This window comes from Neolamprologus multifasciatus, chromosome 14 (assembly GCF_963576455.1).
Source record: "Neolamprologus multifasciatus chromosome 14, fNeoMul1.2, whole genome shotgun sequence".
Classification (NCBI taxonomy): domain Eukaryota; kingdom Metazoa; phylum Chordata; class Actinopteri; order Cichliformes; family Cichlidae; genus Neolamprologus; species Neolamprologus multifasciatus.
The window spans coordinates 36,843,484-36,868,606 of NC_140452.1; the positions used below are offsets into that span (position 1 = coordinate 36,843,484).

A 25,123-nucleotide genomic window follows, 5' to 3' on the forward strand; every position below is an offset into this window, starting at 1 on the left:
ATGTCTCTTTGCAAGTCGCCTTTTTTTCTGTTGTGTTTAAATCTCGTCACTGTTGGGAGTGAAGCAACACGTCTGAAGGGCCCCGTCATCCCTGTTTGACACCAGGTGTGTTCAGGGCAGGTAGAGAGGGATGTGCTGTGAAAAGGTATTTGACACTTTCTTTCTTTCACACTCACATTTCAGATCATCAAGCAAATTTTAATATTAGGCAAAGATAACCTGAGTAAATACAAAATGCACTTTTTAGATAATGATTTCATGATTTTAAGACTACTACTATGTTGCTGTACTTGTCACATCTTTGAAGACATCCTTGACTTTCACTCAGTAGATACGGTGGCATCTGCTGTATCCCTACATTATACAGGCTGCACAGTTTCCATTGCATCCAGTAGTTGTCCTCTGTGGGTGGAGTCTTAGTTAGGGAGAGCGTATCTGAGATTTAAGATTTGGACTTTTGTTGCACCACTTCATGAATCATTTTATTAATTAATGGAATAATTTTACTTTCAGTTATTAATTAACTGTAAGCATATAAAGATAATTAGCTAAGTTCAATGGTTTCGGGTCATTAGCAATAGTCAACAAACTAATGGTGGCTACTACTGTTTAGTGTTCAGCAGGACCTGCAAATACCATAAATCATCTTTAAACCATCTCTTTACCTTCCCAATGACTTCACTCTGCACATTGTGAAGCAGGGCTTAGTGTAAAATAAGGACAGGCTTTTGGAAATGTGGGTTACAGAAACATAAGCTGGCACCTGTCTCTCATGATAAAGCTTAGAAATGCAGAAATCCACGTTTCTACGAAGTAAAGGCGAATTGTCCTCCCCTGTCAGATCCAGTGTCCCTCCTCCATCAGTTCACCAGGCCCCACCCCGCCCCTCCCAGCCTGCTCTGCCCTGCTCGGCGTGCAGAGATGCTGTAGATGCGGCAGACTGGAAGGTGTTTGGTAGTGGATGCTGCAGCCGGAGAGATAACAGCATACTGACAGACACCGAGAAGGACAGTCACCCGACAGCAGTCATTGTAAGCTTTTTGTTTGCCCTCTTCTCTCCGTGTCTTACTTTTTATCTCAAATATCTCATCTTTTCCCTCTGGTGGCTGTTCCTGCTGACAGGCTGTCTTAATCTGTGTTGCACTCTTTATATTAAAGCTCACTTAAAATACTTAAAATGTCTTTTTGAACCGGGTTTGTATTGTGTAACATTTAGCTAGAGCATTGTGTTTTGAATGGGCCTAGCTAAAAATGACAGTTTTATCCTGCTTTATAAAGCTAACCTGTGTCTAACATAATCAAGAGCTAACATTAGTGACACTAAGCAGATTTTATTCTACAACAAAGCCTGTTACAAAAATTTTGTATATTTAATGATTTGCATCTACAGACAACAAGCTGACGATACCTGTGTATCAGTGGCATGTCAGGTGATTTCTTTTCATTGAATAACATATTGTGGTTTATTGATGCCTCACCAGCTGCATCAGTTTGTACACTGACTCTGCATTTAGAGTCAAACCTGGTCAGAAACATTTAAAGAAAATCAAAACATACGAAAACACAATTTATGTATTTTTATTACTCCTGCTTACAATAATTGCAGTTATGCTAACATGTTGCTCAGCAAGGATGTACTAATCAGGGAAGTAATGCAAACTTTCAAAATAAGATGTATATTTTGTTCATTGATGTGTTGCAGCTAAAATCATAGATGGAAGCTAAACACTGACTTGTCTGAAATGCAAGTACAGAAAGAAAAACTGGTGGAAGAATATTTGAACTCAATCTTAGTAAAATTGCAGCGCTGCTGCAACCCTGAATTGGATGAGTGTAAGACGGATATGGATGGAAAAGCAGCTCAAACATGAACTGTTGGGTAAAAACTGAAGTGAAGCCCTGAAAGAAAACAAGTTTCCTTTGAAGTAAATGGATTAGCTGAATTTACTCACATTACAGGAAGAAAAAAGAAGATTCATATTCATGTTTTCACTCAAATAATTTCAAGTCCCTACATGTAAAAATTATTATAGCTTATCAGCCTCTCTGTGCTGTAACGCTGACTGTAGGAATGTGCACAAGCTTTCATGATTTTTTTTCTCAGCCAAAGCCTTTTCAGTGATTTAGTTTTCATTCTTTCAAAGTCATGGGAGACCCGTAGTATTAACATACTTTCTTGGGTTGGAACTTATCCTTATGGTCACTGTTCTCATGTAAGAACAGCCTGCTCTACTATAAGCTTTAGCAGAACAACCATGTTTAAGTTCCAAAGAGAAATCCTGTTTTCCCAGCAGATGTAAGGATCTGTCATATTTCACAGAGATGCAACACACAGAAAAGCTGTAGTAGTAATCTTTCCTTTCTCTTCGACAACTTGTTCATGTGCAATAATGTGAGCTATCCTTACTGTATAGAAAGTGACGTTTTTATCCGCTAAATTTTTGATATCTTTAATTGCAAGTCTTAAATTTTTAAAAAAGAGATCTCAGATCCTTTAATCAGCCCTGGTGTCTGCTTGTAGGAGACAGGAGCAATAGTACAAGTACTTTGGCATTTCAACCACAGATGGGTGTTACAAAGCTCGTTGGCTCAAGTGTAATGCCATGTATTAAAAGCTTTATTTATTTTTAATGGGTTGATCTGCTTGTGTGTAGGGATGCACCGATACCGATAGTGGTATCGGGTATCGGGGGCGATACCGATACTGGTATCGGTATCGGGGCCGATACTGTAAAATGTGTGTGTACTCATACTCGTAAAAGTTAACCGATACCAACTTATTTCATTAATCAGAGGGTGGCTTGTCATTTCTGTTGTAGTTTTTTAGATTGGCCACTAGGGGGCCAATTATTATTTTATTTATTATTTATTTTATAATAATTATTTTGTTTCTTTGTTTACAATATGGACACTTTTATTTTATTACAAGTTTATTTTATTCTCAAACCTAATTTGTATTTATTTTATTCCAAACAGAAGTGTTTATTTATTATTCTGAAAGCTCGAGACAGTGCCAATAGTTCAGTGATATTTTGTAAATTACAATGTGGAGACTCTGCAATAATTTAACAGAAGTGCTTATTTTTCACTTGAAATTTTTTTGTGGTCATTTTTATTAAGATTTAATTTTTTTATCGGCAGAGAATAAAATAAAACCTGTCTTCCAATTCATTGCATTTGTGTGTGTGTGTGTGTGTGTGGTAGAAGTATCGTTTTTTGTACTCTGTATCGGCAAGTACTCAGATCCAAGTATCGGTATCGTATCGGTTTGAAAAAATTGGTATCGTTGCATCCCTACTTGTGTGAAATGTGGATGGATTATGAGGCAAACAGATCCAGTTTTGCTGCGGTCATTTCTCCATCATTGTTTGATTCAGTTTGTTGTTGTTTTGATTCTCTTTGTCGTCATTTTCAATTTCTTTATGTTTCGAGTCTGTTTATGTGTTTGCACCTCTATTTGTTTTTTTGGGTGTTGGAAGTGTTGTGTGCTTAAAAACAACCACACACAATTTTTCATGAGGGGAGTTTTCACATGCAAATGTTAGTCATGGGATTCCACAAGGTTCTGTGCTGGGACCTGCACTTTTTACATTACTTCTTAAACAGAACACGCCAAACTTTGTCATTGCTTTGCAGGTGATACCCAGTTGTGTTTATCCATGAAGCCCAATGATAAAAATCAGTTAAACCATCTGTCTGTCTGTTTCCTCTCAAGTATGAAAAGTCCGTCTATGGCTGCATGTTTCTCATAGTTAAGAGTTTTTACTTCTCGCTGTTGCTAAGTCCTTGGTCATCTGATTGTCTCTTTAATATTATAATACAAATTATTTTTAGGCAGTTGTTGGTGTGATTTGCTTCCCGATACATATAAAAAGTCTTTCTCTCCAGTGAGTTTCTCATCGTATAGGTGTAGGTGTACTGTAGCGGCGCATGAGGTAGTCCTCGCCTGCTGAAAGTTCTCATTAGCAGAACAAGGTTCATCAACACCAACTAGGCAATCCATTATCCCGGGGTCAGAAGGACCAGCACGTGGAGGAAAAACCACTTAGATTTAACCTGCAATCTCAAGGCAACGAAACAACTGAACAGTGATGTGTTTCACACCAGACTACAGTAGACAAGCTCAAAACAAAGTCACTGACACTTATTGGAGTGTTATTAAAGATATGAGTTTTCCTACAAAGAAAATATACTTGTGGACTTTTCACTTATGTATATCATTGATTAGAAACTTTGATTACTATTTTTTGTGCTCCACACATGCTTTTGAATGGTCAGTCACAAAATTGTCACCTTGAAGCTATAACAAAGCCAAAGGCTAACAAAGCATGAATAAAGTGGAAAAGCCTGAAAACTGAAGGCTCTGCCTCCCATTCTACTTTTAAATACTCTAGGAACAACAAGTAGGCCTGCAGAGCGGGAGTTATTTCATCTAACTGTAAGCCTCGGAGTCAGAAAAAAGTGTAACAGCAGTACAGTAGATAATCTAAAGCTGTCTGATCCCAGGTCATGGAGTTCTTTCCTTATCCTCTCTTCCCTCCGTGGACCTTCCCTCTCTCCAGAGCAGTACAGTACCATCCAAGCTGACTCGTGACACGTTGGCATACGTAACATGTCTCATTTCTCATTTGTTCCCTTTGACGCCAAGACCTCTGGCTTCTCCCATGTGCGTGGAAGGCACGTAGAGGAGCAGTCGATTCCCATACGTTACCTCGGTTTGGTGCTTGGTAGTGTGCCTGACTCTGCAGATTTTTTCCCAAGGCAGTAACTACAGCCCCTCCTGCAGATCAAGGAAATAAAAGAAAGTTAATTTTAATCCCCAAGCGGATTAAGAACCCCATGAGTGATTAAATGAGGCTTCTGTCTCAAAAAGGACAAATTACTGTACCACCTCAGACTTGGGAACCATTTTTACAGTGGTCTGTGCAGAACAAAGTAGATTAGACGTATCTCAGTTTCAGTGATCATTAGTCACGTCAGGAGATTGCATATTTCTGCTGCTTAAAGCTCTGCATGGACAGTAGAAGTGGGTTTTGTGTGACGCTGGCTAAGCTGTCTTTTCCCAGGAAATGTAAAGATGTTTACACTTAATCTAGACTAATGAACTAATAATCACAAGAAAATCTATTCAGGACATTTCCAACTTAGTTATACTGAATTATCAGTTGTCACTGATTAAATCAATAGCTTGCATTTGCGCTCCTCAAGTAATACTTCAGAGCACAACAGCAATACTTCTACGTCTTACTGAAGAAACATACAAGCCATGTCTTGTTTTATACTTGGCTTAATGAATGGGAGACAGTCAGCGTTGTACTTCAGGTATTTGAATGGTGAAATCAAAAACGTTCTGGCTACTGTGAGTACTGGTGTGTTTTAGAATAGCGATGCATTACGTACAAAACTGAACAAAGGCAATATCAGTTGGAAATATGAAGCAGTATTCAGTAAAGCAGCCAACCCGTCTTAGGAGTAACCCAGGACAGTTTTTCCTCACTGATTTCAGAACTTACACCAAGCTACAGTTGTAAGATTAGCATCAATCTTCGTCATCTAATTTCTGGTAATACAGCAGATCATTTAACAAGTGGTGCTACTGTTGGGTTATTTGTAACATGGAATTAAGATCAGGACAGAAGAACAGTGTTAATTACACAGAGATCTCTATCTGTGTTCAAACAGTCAAACGGCAGCGCTGCGAGATCGTTTGAAACAAGGCAACACAAGCAACCCTTGATTCTGTCTTTGCTGTCAGTGCTTCAGACGGGCTGGGACTTATCACCCAAGTGATCTGAATTTTGACAACTGAGAAGAAGGTTATTGCACACGGGAGATCTTTACCTTCTGTCAGAAAGCTTTTCTAGTGCGCTAACCCAGTGATTACCAACCTTTTTTGTCCGACAGTGTTTTCACAGACCGGCCTTTAAGGTGTCACAGATAAATGTAAACCAGTACTGGTAAAAAAAAGAGAAGATTTATTCATAACACACGAGAAAAGACCCAGGGAAACCAAGTTAAAGCTAAAAACCGATAAAAATCCTGAAAACCATAGATTTCACACCCAAGCCTCAACTCTCACGGCCCGGTACCAAACGACTGATACGGGTCCGTGGCCCCGGGGTTGGGGACCACTGCGCTAAACCATATGAAGGGGAATTGGATCAACAATCCAATAAAACAAATTTGGTAGTGGAAAAAATGAACGTTACAGTCTTACTGTAATACCTTTCTAGGATAGTGTAGGTATTCGTTGTTGTCCACAGATAACTAATCAAAACTGGGCTTCAAACTACACAGGAAACCTGTTGTTGACATGACGTAGCTCCAAGTACATGTCCAAGTTCAGCATACATATATTTTCTTTTTCTGGATACGGCTTCATTAACATCAGGAATCATGTGGTCACATAAAGGTGTTTATCAACTGGTCACTCAGCCCAGGGTTTCCCAATAAGTTACAATATTCCTAATGTGGTGTTCACATGAAAGGGCGGGTTTTTGACCTGAGTCATAGAAAGGTCTACCAGCAGCCGAGGAGCTGATTTTACAAACTATAATATCAGAAAAATATTGAGAGGTTAAAAACACGATACAGGCTGAAGTCAACACAACTGCACCAGATAAATAAAACGTAACTAAATGTAGCCAACAGGTAAAAAAATAGAAACACGGTTAATTCTAATAATTCTTGGAACTGATTGGTCGATAAATTCATTATGTAGGAAATCAGTAACTGCTGATTTTGTGATCTCTCGTCTTCAGCATCACCTCCTTTGGTTACCATGGGGATGAACGCCAGCAAGAAGTGCACTGCCTTTGTTAGACTGAAAACCGAGGGCTAGTACATACCTCAAAAGCACCCATTGTTACCAGTTGTGGGTGGTGTTTTTTTCACCAGTCAGTTGCCATGGTGACACCTACTGTAGCAGGAAGAAACCCTCATATTAGTTTTGGATACTTTGGGAGTCACTGTTTATCTGCAGCATAGTTTTAGATACTACAGTGTTTCATGAAATTTCCTCTGTATAGATGACATGAAAATTAAAAAATGTTAACACTTGTTGTGATCCAGAACTTGCTGCCGTTACAGATCCTGGGATTATCTTAACTTTAACACAAAGATATAATTCACCATGGGCTGAAATGCATCAAAAGGAAATGAAATGATTAATATAAAGCTCACAAACCTGCTCATGAAACTTTGAGGAACAATCAGGATGTAATTTATGTTATAACTGATAGTGGAGAGGAAGTGGAATTACAGGCGTTTTATACGTGCTGCAGACTGGATCAACATCATCAAAATAATCACCTGACATTTCTAATTTGCATGAGTGTCAATGTTGAGAAGACAGATTTATACAAACCAAGTGGATGAGACAGTCTTTGTTACTAACCATCATTCTTTTTATTATTTCTGTGTGACTCTCACGTTTGGGGAAATGGACTTTAAAAAAACATAACTAGTAGATTAGTTAACTTCAACATTAAAATGGAACATTAATTGCATCACATCACATAGATCAAAAGACTTAATTAAATTAATAAAATATAAACCTGAGAGATTAATAGATAATACTAATTGTTAGCTGCTACAAATACAAAATTCATACTGATTGCAAACTATCAGTATCCTCTTACTGAAGCATTAATAATATTATTAATAGCATTTTATAACACCGCTCAGGACTACGGCTTTAGTAAGTAAGTAAGTAAAGTTTATTTATTAAGCGCTTTTCATAGACAGGTAGTCACAAAGCGCTGCACACAGAGATTAAAATAAACAGTACAATAAATAGCAAAATGCACAATATACACAATATAGAGTTTAAATGTAAATTAAAATATAAAAATGTAAAAAGCATTGGTCAACAGAAAGCTTGTTTAAACAGTAAAGTTTTTAACTGTTTTTTAAAGGATTCCACAGAGTCAACCAAACGTAGTTGTAGAGGTCGACTGTTCCACAGCCTTGGTGCCACAGACTGAAAGGCTCCGCCCCCTTTCGTCTTCAGACGTGTTCTGGGAGCAACCAACAAACTCTGAGTCTGTGAGCGGAGACGGCGAGCAGTAGAGTATTTTGTGAGAAGCTTGGATAAATAATCTGGGGCCATTTAGTGCTCTGTACGTTAAAACAATGATTTTAAAACAAATTCTAAAATCTGTTGGGAGCCAATGTAAAGAACATAAAATAGGAGTGATGTGAGCTCGCTTGCTAGAGCAAGTTAGTAGTCTAGCTGCTGCGTTTTGTATAGCTTGGAGGCGAGAAAGAGATGATTTATCCAAGCTGGTAAACAGGGAATTACAATAATCTAAACGCGATGACACAAATGCATGGACAATTTTTTCCAGTTCAGCTGAGGAGACCATATGTCGCAATTTAGAAATGTTCCTTAAATGAAAGAAACAGGAACAAGACAGAGATTTTTACGTGTGAGTCAAGGCCCAAAGAAGAGTCAAATATTACTCCAAGATTTTGAATATTTGGCTCAGCAGAAGAACAGAAAGGGGCAAGAACCTGACTGATTTTAGAATATAGATCAGGAGGAGCTACGATCATGGTCTCTGTCTTGTTCATGTTTAAAACAAGGTAATTGTTAGAAAGCCAATCAGAGATTTGAGTTAAAGCCTGGACTAGGGTGGACAGTATCCAGCTGATGAGGCTTAAAGGACATATACAGCTGAATGTCATCGGCATAGAAATGATAAGACAGGTCACTAAAAGACTGAATAATGCAGCTAAAGGAAGCATATAAAAAGAAAATAATAATGGACCCAAAACTGAACCCTGTGGAACCCCGCAGGCTTTAATTTCCTAAGAATTTAATTGAATTTCCATGTACTTTAAGTAAAATGATAGTATTTACAAAGAAATACTCAGCAGTATATAACCTAGCAAGTAACGTTTATTTATTAGTGCTTTTCAGAGCAAGAAATCAGCCACTAATAAATACAGAGATCTCAACAAATAAAGAAATAAAGAAATTACTTAATCAAAGCTTGTGCAAGAATAAACACACACACACGCGAACCTGTGAAACAACAAAATTCAAAGCAGAGCCGGAACGCACACATTAACTTTTAGGGTGCAAAAGAGAGGGTGGCGAGCTGTTTCAGAGTTTTTGGACACACTCTTAGTTTTCAGACGCATGTTTGAACCGTATCTGCAGACCGAGAGTAGATTGATAACATAGGTTAGGGCGTCACCTCGTAAGGCCGTGAAAGTAAGAACTAAATGCAAATCCAGAATTGAACACATCAGGATTAACAATAAACTGATGAATATTTTTATTTACACTTTGCTTTCTTTCTGCTTTCTTCTTTATGTTCTGACTTCTGTTTTTTCCCCATGTTTTGATGATGAATACATGTGAGGAGGAAGAGGAAGACTCCCTGCTCTCTGATGCATATTCAATTTTTTTAATTCTCTTGTAGATGATATTCCAGCCTCAGTCATAATTATATCTCTATGCCTAATTAAATGTAACCCATTCATTATAAATAATGAACATTATACAACCTCAGATGTTTGTGATGACACCATCAGAAGATGCTGTGTTGTTGTGACTTGTGTTGGTGCAGTGGTATTAGTGGCTGTCACTCCCAGCATGCTCCTTTAACATACAGGTTTACTATGGATTATGACATAAGTCATGATGTAAACCTAACCAGGTACATTTCTGTGGTATAACATCACTGATTTATTTTTTTACCTGAACCTATCCAGGTAGGCCTTGTTGCCTAAGCACCAATAACGTTTCATGAATTGGTCAGCCTATTCTTAGCTGGTTGCTGGCCTCATAATTCACAGTAGTGTGGATGGGAAACTGAAACAGTGTGCAAGCCAGCAGTGAAAAGGGCAAAAACATCGTCTCTGTTCTGAGCAGAGCTGCTCGCTGGCTCAGCTTCTCTGCTATTCTGTTGTTTCAGCGTTGACAGATAACTTAACTCAAGCACAAAACCTCACCTGTAAAATCAGACAGTTGAACCGTGAATGACCTCCCTTCTCCTTTTTATCTCTCTTTCCTCCCCTTGCTCCTCCACCCACAGTCTGTGATCTAATATGGATAATAAGGCGCTGGAACTTGACTCTGTTAGCCTCCCTATGGAGGAGGTGGTCACATGTAATGGTGACAGCCAGCCTGCTGCTCAGCCTCAGCTCCAACAGGAGGTATCCATGCTGACCCACCTGAAGAAGGTTGAGAACCAGATCACTGAGGCACAGCGATTCACCCACCTACCCCGACGCTCAGCTGTTGACCTGGAGTTCATCAACATCTCCTACACCATTCGGGAGGGACCGTGCTGGAGGAGGAGAGGTAACGGACTTCTGAGCATCCTTTATATACAGTTTTCCACTTTAACCAGTTTCTAACTGAGTAAAGATTCTGTGAAAAGGTTTAATCAAGACACGAGACAGTAGATGTGTGGATGGATGAACCCCAAAATAAGCCGCATGTATCTAAAAGTGTTCCCAGCGAGCTAGCACAATGCTTAAAAAGTCGAGAACAGTCTGATCATTCATTGTTTCTAAGCGGGAGACATCACTGTAGATGGACACGGTAGTGCTTCTTCAAACTAATAATAATGAAATTAAATAATAAGAGTTATTTAATGGATGTCAAAAACAGAAATAAACCTGGACCAACATCAGTATCGGTGGGTGTTCACCCAAGTCAAGTCTGTGTTCGCTTCAGTCGGTGAACGCTCGGCTCACATGTTTCTCCATTCAGTCATTCAGCTTTTGTCACCGCGCTGTGTTAAATATTTGCTGCCTTCAGGCTTAAAAGGCGCCTGTGACATAAAGTCTTAGGAAACCTCTGGCCTGTGTCTTCTCTGTTTGCAGCGCATTCATGCTGCACAGTACACGGCAGGGTGTACGTTTCACTTTTGATACTGGAGATGTGGAAATAACAGTTTTGCAACGCTGATAGAAATAATTAATAAGTTTCAATCTGCACTCAGTCCTTCAGTTTGGGAAGGTTTCTGAATGTGTTGTGTAAGCTCATCAGTCGTGCTGCAGAGGCATCTATATTATTTAATATATAGAAAACACATAGCTGGATTTGGTTGTGTCATGATGGGCTGCTCGGTTGTTTTGTGCATTGTAGTGATACTCAGGTACACAAATCATTGTCCTTGCCTGTCAGCTTTAAGATGCAGGAGGTGCAGTGCAGTCACGGGTATGTCTCCTCACGTTTCTGATGACACTGGCTCTAACACAGCATGAGGTCTACACTCCACATGTTATGAATGACAATGATTTCCTGTAGTTTTGCAGATTCATTTAAACTGTTGTTATTTTGTTACCAGCGGTGTAGCCTACAATAACACACATCGTGGGTAAATTATGACTCTTTGTTTGGGCTGGACGTTTCTCTGCTTTCTGCAGCTGCATCCTTTTTCACTAATATTTCTCTCGTGTGTTTCTTTGTGACTGAATCAGCAGAAGATGAAACGGTGACACATTCGCTGACAGCTTCCAGCTGTTGTAACCCTGATCTCTATTGATTTTCCTTATTTCCCCATCACACAGAGGAGGCGAGGCTGATTGTTTCTGACACGCCGCCCTCCCCACGATCCACCCTGTTCACACCACCGATCAATCCACACCATACATCGCTCACAGAGACTAACACACAGATGCTGTGGCTATCACTGCATCTACTTTAGTCAGTACAAATAAAAAGTTATGTGTATTTGATTTAACTTAACTTTTAGATCTGATACTGAATTTATGATTGAATGCAAGATTCCTGAACCAACCTCACTCAAGAACATTTCCACCACCGGTCTTTAACACTCGTACAAAAGTTTGTTGGTCATTTGTCGAGGCAGGTCGTATCTTCTTCCTCTCTTATGTTCTACATTCATCAGCTAAGCGCTGTACAAATACAGGCCATTTACCATCAGCTCCTTGAAGCCCTCCTTGTATTTCTAAGCAGCCTCTCTTCACGTGTTATTTCCATTTGTATCCTTAATCATCCAAACAAGCTGCACATCTTTTCCAGCCAATGAATACAAGTCCTTCTCTCCTTCTTTGGTGTCCAGCCTTACATATAACTGACAGCAGGCCATTTCCTTTGCCACCTTTGTCTTTGCTGTATGCCTAGCCCCCCAGTACACCTTACTCACCCCCACCCAGAGAGAGAGACATCTTCATCCAAAACAAAACAATTCATTTTCTAATCAGTAAGTCAGAGAGTTCATTTTAAGATTGATTATTTTTTAACTTTGAACTCAAACAGACACAAAACATATGTGTTGTTTAATTAACTTTACTTCTGGGCTATATAAAGAAAAATGCACTCTTTAGACTTATGACAAGCTTTACAGAACACAGAGATAAGGAATTTTAAGATTACAGATAACAATAACACTGGGGATGTGCTGCTCAGTCAGGGATCGCAAACTCATAACTAGAAATCTGTCTGAATAACAAGACAACGTCACAGCTTTACTAAGGGAAAACACACTAAAAATGGTGCCGCGGATACTAGAATAAATTAATAAAATTAGAAAGAAACCAAGGTATTATGAAATTCAATTCAATTTTATTTATACAGCACCAAATGACAACAACTGTCACCTTAAGACTTGTAAGGTAGACCCTACAACAATACATGCAGAGCAACAATCATATGACCCCCTATGAGCAGCACTTTGGCGACAGTGGGAAGGAAAAACTCCCTTTTAACAGGAAGAAACCTCCGGCAGAACCAGGCTCAGGGAGGGGCGGGGCCAACTGCCGCGATTGGTTGGGGTGAGAGAAGGAAGACAGGATAAAGACATGCTGTGGAAGAGAGACAGAGATTAATAACAGATATGATTCAATGCAGAGAGGTCTGTTAATACATAGTGAGTGAGAAAGGCTCAAAAACTAGTACAGAGACTCAGAAAGCAGAGAAACACATATGAAAGCAAAAACACTCAATAATCACTTCAGCCATAAACTAGAAGACATCGAAGAATGTTTTTAAATTATGAGAGACTTGTATAAGGAACCATAAACAACCACCCTCACCCACAGCACAGTTGGTGCTCCATGTTGATGCTGGTAAACTGATTCTGTGATTCTGTACAGTCTACTGCAATATAACAGCTTACTGTCAAAAGCAAGGGCCAGTTTTTACTGCTCATTTGTACAACGATCTCAGATTCATTAAAACTTGGACCTAAAATTAAGCGCCTTGAGGCAACTGTTACTTTTTAACCAGCTTTGAACTAAGAGAGCAATGTGTTTGAGGCTGTCAGATTGTGTAGTGGGAAAAGCATTTATCAACCTCTCAGAACATGTGACCCCGGTGAATCCAGAGTTGGGAGTGTGGGAAGTTTACTGGGGATCATCAGTCATCACCATCCCAAAGTGCAGCGGACATTCATCCACTTTAACCAACCATATTTGTACTGTAAGTGTTGATGCATCTGCCTGCTGAATTTACTGGTCAGTTTTACTGTCAGACATGCATTAATATTATTCCATATGAGCCACTTCTAGTAGAGAATAACGTGCGACTGTAGCTCTGAAGACATGATGTTATAATCAGTGGAAGGTTGGATATTGAACCTTGTTGTATTAGCTCAGAACATTTCCCCCTGTGCTTACATTTCTTTTAAAGTTTTAAGCAGTTCCTATATGTGTTAAATGATGAACAGAGCAGCAGAAAAATAGGATATGTTAGCTAACTGAACAGTTTCATTTCTTGTCCCTGCTTGCCCCGGATGTTTAGGGAAAGCAGGGATCATCTCATGCCCAGTAACACAGTGGGGAACACCTGGCCCCACCAGCTCATATCTCAGTGGAAACCCTTCTATGGGTGTTTAATTGAGGACTCGATATTTATGTTATTTAGCCACAGTTGCTGTGCATCTGCAAACCACTTTACAACCCACCTCTGACCCAGGACTGACTTTCATCTGTGTCATATGTGTTCACGGACTCCCGCTCTGTTCGGTGTTGGGGGCAGTGTTGAGGTCTTTTATTCCAAGTGGCTTTTTTTGGAACTAGTAGCTCCTATTTAACATGAGTATTTGTATTATGCTTACATAAAGTTTGTTCTTGTGCAGTAATATAATATCACTGCTCATTCCCATGAATACCCTGTCACTTATCTGCAGGTTTCAAAGCCTTATTAAAGTGCCTGTCAGGAAGGTTCTGCAGCAGGGAGCTTATAGGGATCATGGGGCCATCGGGGGCAGGGAAGTCCACCCTGATGAACATTCTAGCAGGGTACAGGTGAGCAGACTCTCTGATACACTTATGATGACATAAATGAGGCCTGTGTGATACAAACATAAGGTGTAGTTAATTAGTAAAGTTTGTCTGGGCAGTGAAATGTTTGGTATCTGTCCTTCGTGCTGCTCAGGGAAACAGGGATGAAGGGTGAGATCCTGGTAAATGGGAAACCCAGGGACCTGAGGACCTTCAGGAAAATGTCCTGCTACATCATGCAGGAAGACATGCTGCTGCCACACCTCACTGCCAGGGAGGCCATGATGGTAAACTTCAACTTAGCCTCGGAGCACATTTTGAAGCGTTGCTGTTGCGTAGCATCTGAATCTGAATCTTTTTTTAGCTTGATTACGTTAATGCAATCTATTTTCTCTTTGCTCAGGTTTCAGCCAACTTAAAGCTGGATGAAACTATGGATGTGAAGAAGGAACTGGTGAGAGCAGTTTACCATGCACTGTAAACTGAACCAGCCAGTTTACTCATAACGTCAACAAGCAGGATTTTATTACTCACCATCTATTTTGTTATGTTGCACCACTTTCTTATTCCTGCCGAGCATTTTCATGTTTTTTCTCCCTGTTTTGCCCAAACAGGCATTTAGATATAAATATAAAGAAGACATTTTTTATTAGTGCTTTGAGAATCAGTGAAATCCGGCACTGTGCCTTTCTCTTTTCTCTGTTCAGGTGAACGAGATTCTGACTGCTTTAGGGCTCCTTGACTGCGCCCACACTCGTACCAGCTCACTGTCAGGTGGTCAGTGTAAACGTCTGGCCATCGCCCTCGAACTGGTTAACAATCCTCCAGTCATGTTCTTTGATGAGCCCACCAGGTGAACGGGGAGGAGATGATGTGTTGCCGATTGTATACCTAAATTATATCTTTTTATTATGTGAGATGTGCTTCCATAAAATCACATGCTGATAGTTGACTGCTGGTTCAAAGCAAGTGGAACACCTGGTTTTAAATCGCACCTCTCTCTCTCGTCATGTTTCTTTATATCAAATGCAGCTGCTGCTTGAGACATTTTCAAATACAGATGAAATGTCAGTACTTTCCTTCATCTTTGTGTGCAGACCTGAGCTTCCGACAGTTTTACACAATAGCTTACTAGATTCAGCACTTCAAAAGGTTGCTGTTAGCATTCCAGCTGTTAGTACAATTTTGGTATCCAGTTTTCCAGCCTCTCAACTAACATTACACATGTTTGTGTTTCAGATTCGTAGATTTTTCTCATATAAACTTTTATCCAGAGAACCATTCGGTGCATTTCAGCAGCTTCAATAACAACAACAATTACAGAAATGTAAGAAAAACACTGATGTTGTAAACAGCAACAAGAGCATTAGCTTTAGTTGTCAAACTATTAGCAGTTAGCAACATGAACCAACATGGTAGCAGCTAGCTGCTATGGCTAGCCATTATAGTAACATTTATGTGGGAGCTTTAAGGTTTATAGACTCATCTAAATTTAACAGATTAACAATTAAAATCATACAGTTATTTTACTTTATGTATTAATTATGTTATTTTTTACACAGTTTTCCAGCCTCTCAACTAACATTACACATGTTTGTGTTTCGGATTCTTAGATTTTTCTCATATAAACTTTTATCCAGAGAACCATTCGGTGCATTTCAGCAGCTTCAATAACTTAGAATTTCAACAATTACAGAAATGTAAGAAAAACACTGATGTTGTAAACAGCAACAAGAGCATTAGCTTTAGCTTTAGCATTAGCAGTTAGCTGATAGCAACATGAACCAACATGATAGCAGCTAGCCGCTATGGCTAACCATTATAGTAACATTTATGTGGGAGCTTTGAGGTTTATAGACTCATCTAAATTTAACAGATTAACAATTAAAATCATACAGTTATTTTACTTTATGTATTAATTATGTTATTTTTTGCACAGTTTTCCAGTTTTTACATAAAGCCACGTTTTCTGGTTGTAGGACGGAGCTTAAACAGTATAAATACTGTATGGTAGTGTATCATTAGTGTGTCCGTTTCCTTTTAAATCTGCAGACAACTGAGAAAACATGATTCCAAAATTACTAAGCTGATACAATAACGACTGATTTTTTTAATAGAAAGATATCATCCTCAAGCTTTCTCATGTTTAGCTAAACTCTTATGTGACAGAGGGAATCTGCAAGTCATTGTGATTTATCTACTCTTCCGTTTCTTTTAGACTGGTATTCATGGATCTTGTCTCTGTGTTTTAAGTGGCTTAGACAGCGTGTCATGCTACCAGGTGGTGTCCCTAATGCGTTCTCTGGCACAGGGCGGGCGTACCATCATCTGCACTATTCACCAGCCCAGTGCCAAACTGTTTGAGATGTTTGACAAGGTGTGTATCTGCCAATGAAGGAGGAAATAATGGACGCTGTATTTTGAAACCTCAGCGTATTGTTTTGGCAGCCACCATGTTGGTATTTGGAGCCAAGTGTCTGAGAACCAGTGGGTGATATCATCCATAGCTATCTCCATCTTTTAATCTACACCACTGCCATGTAAAGAAAAATAAGCTGCAGTTCTGTAAGCTTCTGTAGAGGCTGCTTTTTGTCAAACCTGAATGTTTTTGCTCCACAGCTTTACATCCTCAGTCAGGGACAGTGCATCTACAAAGGCACCGTCCCTTACCTCATACCCTATCTGAAGACGCTCGGCCTCTACTGTCCTACCTACCACAACCCTGCAGACTTCAGTATGTTCACCTTACAGTACCTGTTATTGCTAGTTCATGTTCCCCAACTTTTCTGCATGATAGCAGCATTTCCAGAGAGTTCATTCTGTTCACGTCTTTCTGCTTTTACTTGTGATTCAGTCATTGAAGTGGCATCAGGAGAGTATGGAGACATGAACCCGGTGCTGTTTGAAGCAGTCCAAGGTGGACTGTGTGCTTTAGAGGAGAAGAATCAATCAGTCTGTGCAACAATCTGCCCCGTTGTAAGTAACAGATGCTATTCCACACGTGGGAGAGTGTGCTGCAGAGACGTTACAGTGACAGCAGCATCGAGCAAGGAAGAAACTTGCTTGGACATATTGCCCTGCCAAGACGACCACTATAGAGTCTCTGTACGCTCTTCTTGTCAATCGTTTTGTTTTATTGATTTATTTTATTACTCACAGTATTATCAGCCCCCCCAAGAGTCTGAAGGCACTCTTGGGGGGGCTCCTGAAGGCTGAAAGGCAGCAACAACCAGTGGGGAGGTGCTATAACAATCTAGAAGACAGATTCCCGCTGCCCAGATTATAAATAAAATTAGCCAGATCTACAAGTCCCTGATCTCTTCCACCCAGTCCTCCACAGCAGAACCACATGCTGCACTAAAGGTTGCTCCATACAACCAGAGAATAAAAGTGCCACTTGTTCTGGAAGGAGAAGATTATTTGCAACAGAGTAGTGATGGGATTTCCGGCAATAATATAAAATTATGCACAAAAGGAATTACTAATGTAAAAAAAAAGTGGTTTTATTTATACATGTTTATATATAAATATATGTGGTGGCCCCTAGAGACAAAACACGTACAAACTCCAAAACACATTTGTAGCATGAACTGAACTTCCAAAACAGAGCTACTAGATCACTTAAATTACACAATTGAAAGCATGAAAGCATATGTGTATTGTTTGTGTATTTATACACAAGCACTCATATTTATTCAAATAATTTAAAATATGTTCATTTACCTGTTACTACCACACACCAAATCTGGTCGTTGGTACTTGCTGGCTTGTGTAGCCACGAGGTAACAAAAGCTCAACACTGCCCCCTAGCATCCTGGAGCACTTCTGTTGTGTTTGTACGTTTTTTGAGTTTATGTGTTTTGGAGTTCGTACATGTTTTGTCTGTAGGGGCCACCGTAAATATACTTTTATTTATTCACTCCACATAAAATGTAATAAATAAATCATATAATACAAAAACCAACTATTCACATTTCAACTTTTAACTATTTACATTTTCAGCTTTTTCCTTTTAAACAAATTTAAAGTGAAACAACACAAAACACTGCAAACCACAACACAATTAAATATAAATTATAATATGAAAACAAAAAGAAGATGCACATTCTCTGTCATATGGACCTGCATGAATAAACTTTCTGAATCCTTTATCATCTGCAACTGAAAATAGTTGTGGATGATTACTATACCTTTCTAATGTGACGTTGTTGTCCCTGGCTCTTTCTCTCTCTCTCCCTCCTGCTCTGTTCCTGTGCTACTGCGAGTGTAACTACCGCCCCTCCCCCCTCTGCCCAGCGTAAAGCACAAGGTTCGCGTGCAGAGTGAAGCGGGAAAAGGGAGAGAGAGAGAGAAAGAAAAAAAACCCCACGGCTCGCGATAAGGAGCCGGCTCTAAGAGCCGTTTCGTTCGTGACCGACACATCACTACAACAGAGTTTAAAGAACCATGTTGACCATTATCTGAGTGGGGTGCATTAGGTGCAGTTTGCTCCTGCAGTTCCTAGACGAGAACCTGGAGCTTAGTGGTCATGACTGAAACGAGGGTGATTCAGTGCAATAAACACAGGTAGTTCTTCTCCAGGATGACCAGAAAACATGCAGCACCAATGCTCAGCAGATCTCTCAGTGTTTGTACTGCTGTTTTAAAATTACATTTAAAATTAAATCAAACTCCTCTGAACCATTGCTGTGCCCTGCCAACCACAAGAATGTGGCCCCGCTCCACTGCATCAAGGCATTCGCCATTTAGTCTTAGATTGATTTACAGTCCTCTCACATTAACAGTTTAGCTTCGCTGTGTCCATTTCTGTTTGAAATGATTGTGTTGCTTCCTAAACTCAGAACCAAAGCAGGAAACAATTACCCAAACTGAGACCTGTCATAATAGAAAAGTAAGGGCATGCAGGAAATGGGTGGATCTTAGCTAACTATAAAAACCAAGAACTACCAAAGCCTGCAGAGACCTCAAAGGTCCCAACAGAAGAACACAGTGTTCAGCTGATATGGTCCTATGGTCCTAAGCAGGGTACACTCAGCGAGACAGACAACCATTGACGCCTGTGGACAACCTAGAATCACCAGTTTAACCTAATTCCAGCAACTGTACCTGGAGAGAATCCACAGAGGAGAACATGCAAACTGCCCACAGGAAGGCCAGGCAGTGGATTCAGACTCGGGACCTTCTTGTTGTGAGACGACAGTGCTAATCACCAGGCCACTATGCTAGCTGTGTCAATAAAGACAAACTGACAGCAGGAAGTAGAACCAATATGTTCTGGCAATACCAGAAACCCGTAAAAATGGTCTGTTGCTCTATTTTTACCCAGCTGATTCAGCTCTGACTGCAGGATGCTTTGTGCTGAGTTGATGATCATTTCTTCCATTTTCCAGGATGCCAGGCACATAGAAAGCCACACGTTTGCCACAAGTACGCTAACACAGTTCTGCATCCTCTTCAAGAGAACCTTCATAACTGTATGTCGAGACCAGGTGGGTGGAAGCATCGCTTCAATAATTACAGCTGTCACAGATCAGATGTGCTCTTACCTGAAACGAGCCTGATCATGGATGTTTTCTCCGCTGTCGTCCGTTCTCAGGTTTTGACCCACCTCAGAGTGATATCCCACATCTGCATAGGTGTGTTAATAGGTTTGCTCTATCTCAACATTGGCAATGATGCCAGCAGGGTGTTTAACAACACTGGATTTCTCTTCTTCTCTATGCTCTTCCTCATGTTTGGAGCACTCATGCCTACTGTGTTGACCTGTGAGTATGATCCAGAGGTTATGGACTTCCTCCCCTGTTGATACTATTATGATAAATCTCATAAATGTATGTAAACATTTTGGGCTTTTGGCAGTTCCTCTGGAGATGTCTGTATTCCTGAGGGAGCATCTGAACTACTGGTACAGCCTGAAAGCCTACTACCTGGCCAAGACCATGGCTGATATTCCCTTCCAGGTGAGCTGGCAGTGCTGTGATTGGATTGGTGGGTTTACTCACTGAGGGCCTGAGTGCTGACAAACAGCAAAATATATCCACTTAGCTTCACAACACTGCACTCTAGTGTTAGCAGATGGTGCTTGCAGGTTGTAGGAGCAGATTAGTTTGCCAACATCATTGTTGGGTCTCATTATGTCAAAGAAGTCACCCAAGTGTCTGTTATTGGTTACACTGTAGCGGCAGATGTTCTCAGATGTAATGCGTGGGCGTTATCATGGATTGAAATGGAAACAAGGTAAACGTCACAATTCAATTCAATTCAATTTTATTTATATAGCGCCAAATCACAACAAAAGTCGCCTCAAGGCGCTTCATAGAGAAAAACCCAACAATCATATGATCCCCTATGAGCAGCACTTTGGCGACAGTGGGAAGGAAAAACTCCCTTTTAACAGGAAGAAACCTCCGGCAGAACCAGGCTCAGGGAGGGGCGGGGCCATCTGCCACGATTGGTTGGGGTGAGAGAAGGAAGACAGGATAAAGACATGCTGTGGAAGAGAGACAGAGGTTAATAACAGATATGATTCAGTGCAGAGAGGTCTGTTAATACATAGTGAGTGAGACTGAGTGAGACAGTGATTTGGAAAGCTACTTTTGATCCTGCTGACCATCATTGTCATTGAGTACAACCTTAATTTGTATTAAATCCATCAACATTTATATCTATTAAATAAACCATTGTGCAGCACTCCAGTCATCGTGATTGGCTGGCACGGGAGCTGAGGGCTCTGTGTTTGGATGCGACTGTAGCTGCAGCACACTGTGACAGGGTGTCCTTGCTGTTCCTCTACTAAACATCGGTTAATGAACGTGTTATTTTAGGTGATCTGCCCCATCATGTACTGCAGCATAGTGTACTGGATGACAGAGCAGCCTCCTGAGGCAAGTCGCTACCTGCTCTTCATAGCCCTGTCCACCTGCACTGCCCTGGTAGCCCAGTCTCTTGGGCTGTTGGTTGGCGCTGCCTCCACCTCACTACAGGTAGTGCATGTTTGCGTTGTTTAATACACATTTTCTTGGCTGATATGTAACACGATGTATATCCTCTACACCTCCCAGGTAGCCACATTTGTAGGGCCTGTTACAGCTGTGCCTGTGCTGCTGTTCTCTGGATTCTTTGTCAACTTTGACACCATCCCCAAGTATCTGCAGTGGAGCTCCTATGTGTCCTACGTCAGGTGAGTGTGGCTGGGAGGAACATCACAGCTGCAGGTTCAGTCGGGTCGACGGGGTTTTGAGGAAGGACACATTGCTTTTCTGTCTGTACACCATCACAGCACATTTTACATCAAGCATTTAAGAAAAGACTGAAGTGCAGACGTTCAGCTTTAATCATAAAATTATAAAACTATGTTTTCTTGCCCCAAAGATTATGAAGTTAACAGTATTTGAGTTTGCTGCCAAAACCTGGAAGACTTGGTATCTTAAGTGTTTTGCTTAATTTGGTCACTTTCAGTCATTCATGTTAACTTAAGACAAGGATGTCAATCTCATGGATAAAAAACCACACTCATAAAAATATAAACAATCTGCAACACAAAGCTGCTGCAGAATCGAGTGAAGCACCAGCTGCTGCCCTCCAGCACAAAATGCTTGAGCCTGCTGTAATAAGTGGAGATTAGTGGACAAATAACTAACGGTGAAACACTGTTAACACATTTACATCTGGTTCTGTGCAGAGTCATGGCGACTCTGTGTTTGTGCTTTTTGATTATTAATGTGCTTCGTTTCAGTTTCTGGTTCTGTTTCAGTGATTTCTAGTTCTTAGGTTTTGTTCCTGTGCCTCCCGTGTTTAGTGTGTCGTGTCTCTGGTGTAGGTTTGGTTCTGTTTCCCACGTTTCTGCCTCTGTTCCTTATGTTCTGTCAGTCTGCATCTCTGGTTTCCTGTTTTATTGTGATAGTTCTGCATCCCGTGTGAGTCTATTCTGTTTTGCTTCCTCTGTCTCGTCGTGTCTGATTAGGTTCAGCTGTGTCTTTCTTCTGTCGTGTATTTCCCTCGTTACCCTCTGTGTATGGCTGTATCCCAATTCAGGGTCTGCAGCCTCAACGATCCTCAAGGGCCGCGTACGTAAAGACCGCTAAGGTCGGAAGTGCGAGGCTTGTGAAATGGGACGGTCTAGCATCCGTCGCGCTGCCTAGGTTGCCTAGCAACCATGATACTAACAGCTGGAAACGTTTCATACAGCTTTGTTTGACAGAAATGAAGGAGAAAATCTTTTGTTCATTTGTTTGTTTCTACATGAGCTTTGATCATTCTCTGATTAAGCTCAGCTATTGAACGGCGTATATTTTAAAGTAAAGGCTTTAAAACCAAGTTAGTACAAACGTCACTAATGTCACATGACTTTGCCGACATGTGGCCAACAGTAATGTTTTAATGTTCTTCGTTATTAAACATTTGCACATAAATAAGTGACATAATATTCAGTACTTACTTAAAGTTTACTCTTCGGGCGCCCCTCATCCGCCGTTTTTTTATAATCCACACCCACCGCCGCGCTATGCATTCTGGGATATGTTGGGCCACGAAGTCTACACCGCCACGTCCTTAAAATTCAGGGAAATGAAGGACGCGTTTGAGGGCCGCATTTCGAGCAGCCTTCGCATTGGGACAGCCTTCGTCGCGTCGCGGTGACGTAATCGGCCTTAAAATGCGGCCTTTAAGGCTGCAGACCCTGAATTGGGATACAGCCTATGTCTATGTGTGTTCTGCTTTCTTACCCATCGGTTCGTCTGCTTATCATCCACTGCTAACCTCCCACGTGTCAGGTATTCATTATTTCCTGGTATTCCTGGTTTTTGTGTATTTCGTTTTTCCGGTTTAGGTTTGTGATTAGTTTCTCATTTATCTGTTTTTTTGTATTTGTTTCATGTTCTGTTTTTCGGCCTCAATAAAAGGCACTCCATTTGTTAAAATCCAGTTCCGTTTCCACGTTTCGTGCATTTGGGTCCACTACTTTCCACTCCACAGGGTCTACCTGCGCTGACACTGACACTTAGATGTATCTGACTGATCCTTTCAAGCATTTTTTGTCCAAACGTTATTCACAGGATGCTAACTATTTGTAAGATGCACTCAAATCCTCGATGGCTGGGCCTGATTACCAAAGTCATCAGCATGTTTTACAGAAACAGTAAGCAACATTTGAGCTGTTGTGACTGGGCTGTTTACAGATAAGACTTTGTCTCTCTCGTAGGTATGGCTTTGAAGGGGTCCTCCTGTCTATCTATGGGATGAACCGCACAGAGCTGGAGTGTCCAGGGCCGGTGTGTAAGTTCCAACAGCCTGAAGAGGTTCTGCAGCTGCTCGATGTGGAGGATGCAAAGCTCTATGTCGATTTTATTGTCCTGGGAAGTTTCTTCGTCATCCTACGTCTGGCCACTTACCTTGTCCTCCGCTACAAGGTCAAGTCAGAGCGATAGATTCTCTTCAGCTCATCTCCAAAACACACGACCCCCCCTAGACTCTTTCCTGTGCAGAGAGAACCTGTCACGTCATGTAGGAGTTTGTTTCATTTCATTTTACATGTTGCTGCTAAGTGGACAGAACAAATTCTGGTTGTGTTCTCCTGCCAGCTGGTGACAGTCCTTTAAACCACCATACAGCTGTTTTACCTCATCAAGAACTAATGTGTGCACAAAGACTGAGCCACATTCAGCTACACGTGCTGTACGTTTTATAACTAAGAGAAGTTTTTAGAGCCAAGCAGACGGGACGCAGGAGCAGAACTGACATCTTGCTTTAGTCCACACTGTGCTGCTGCTCTGGCAGAGTATATCTCTGGTCCAGGATACTCACCCCTTACAAAATTCAAATGCAAAAAGAGTGTTTACTTTTGTAAGCCGAAAAAAATGAAGTTGCACTAAAGATGTTTGATAATGTGCCTGAAAGAGTGAAAAAGCAACAATCACGGCGTCTTTGTATCACTGAAAGAGAGAGTGGATTTGGGCCGTAGCCCTAAAACAGGGGTAGGCAACTCCAGGCCTCGAGTGCCGGTGTCCTGCAGGTTTTAGATGTGTCCTTGATCCAACACAGCTGATTCGAATGGCTAAATTAGCTCCTCAACATGTCTTGAAGTTCTCCAGAGGTCTGGTAATGAACTAATCATGTGATTCAGGTGTGTTGACCCAGGGTGAGATCTAAAACCTGCAGGACACCGGCACTCGAGGCCTGGAGTTGCTCACCCTGCCCTAAAAACATTAACTTCTCAAAGCTGTGGTTTTTATCATATTGATAGTTGTAAATTGAGCTTTGCTTTGATCGCCTGAAGAAATTTTATATTTTTTGTACTTCCACATTATAATCATGAATCTAAATAAATCTGTTAGTGATGATCACGAGGACAAGCCTTAATCATATTCCACTATGTTTTATTATCTTTAGTATTCTATGCATAAGCAGTTCAGTTAGAGCCAAGCAGACGGGACGCAGGAGCAGAACTGACATCTTGCTTTAGTCCACACTGTGCTGCTGCTCTGGCAGAGTATATCTCTGGTCCAGGATACTCACCACTTACGAAATCCATTATTGTATTTAAGCTACATAGGTGAGTTACTGTACTGTCATTACTGTTTTTGTGTCCGCTCTACGTCCAGCAATGCCACTGATCTTGGTGCTATCTCACATTTCATTTTAATTACACGTTTTTTTAAAAAGCAGATGTTGGGACTGCACATTACAGCATACTGAGCGACCAAAGACTAATGAATCTGCACGTGTCTTCATATTTTTTACATTGTGTTCTGTTTTTGTTATGACCACTTGTATGTTTATTAATCCATTCCATGTTGAAACACATAACAGCCAACAGTTCTGTACAGCTATGTAAACTTCCAATAAACACTGATATGACAGATGCTTTGTTGCATTAATAACAAAACATGAAATATCCAATCAAAATCCCAAGAAATAA

The 25,123-nt window shown here is 40.7% G+C and overlaps 1 protein-coding gene across 1 annotated transcript; it reads left to right on the forward strand.

The window, feature by feature from the left end:
- Nucleotides 1-886: 886 nt before the first annotated feature.
- On the forward strand, nucleotides 887-25,085 carry LOC146504578 (ATP-binding cassette sub-family G member 4-like). Its single transcript, XM_085184701.1, has 15 exons — nucleotides 887-1,031; nucleotides 10,047-10,315; nucleotides 14,115-14,232; nucleotides 14,363-14,495; nucleotides 14,612-14,662; nucleotides 14,916-15,061; nucleotides 16,462-16,585; nucleotides 16,828-16,942; nucleotides 17,063-17,184; nucleotides 19,599-19,697; nucleotides 19,805-19,973; nucleotides 20,068-20,168; nucleotides 21,033-21,191; nucleotides 21,270-21,388; nucleotides 23,408-25,085. Exons 2-15 carry the CDS (start codon nucleotides 10,060-10,062, stop codon nucleotides 23,631-23,633), a joined length of 1,938 nt encoding a protein of 645 aa, XP_085040827.1. The 5' UTR covers nucleotides 887-1,031; nucleotides 10,047-10,059; the 3' UTR covers nucleotides 23,634-25,085.
- Nucleotides 25,086-25,123: the final 38 nt, after the last annotated feature.

Excerpts from the sequence above, each read along its gene's own strand:
- LOC146504578 (XM_085184701.1), top strand. The coding sequence starts at position 10,060 with ATGGATAATAAGGCGCTGGAACTTGACTCTGTTAGCCTCCCTATGGAG. Across the intron at positions 16,586-16,827 it reads TGTTTGAGATGTTTGACAAG|CTTTACATCCTCAGTCAGGG; the intron begins GTGTGTATCTGC and ends TTTGCTCCACAG. Across the intron at positions 21,192-21,269 it reads CTGCCTCCACCTCACTACAG|GTAGCCACATTTGTAGGGCC; the intron begins GTAGTGCATGTT and ends TACACCTCCCAG.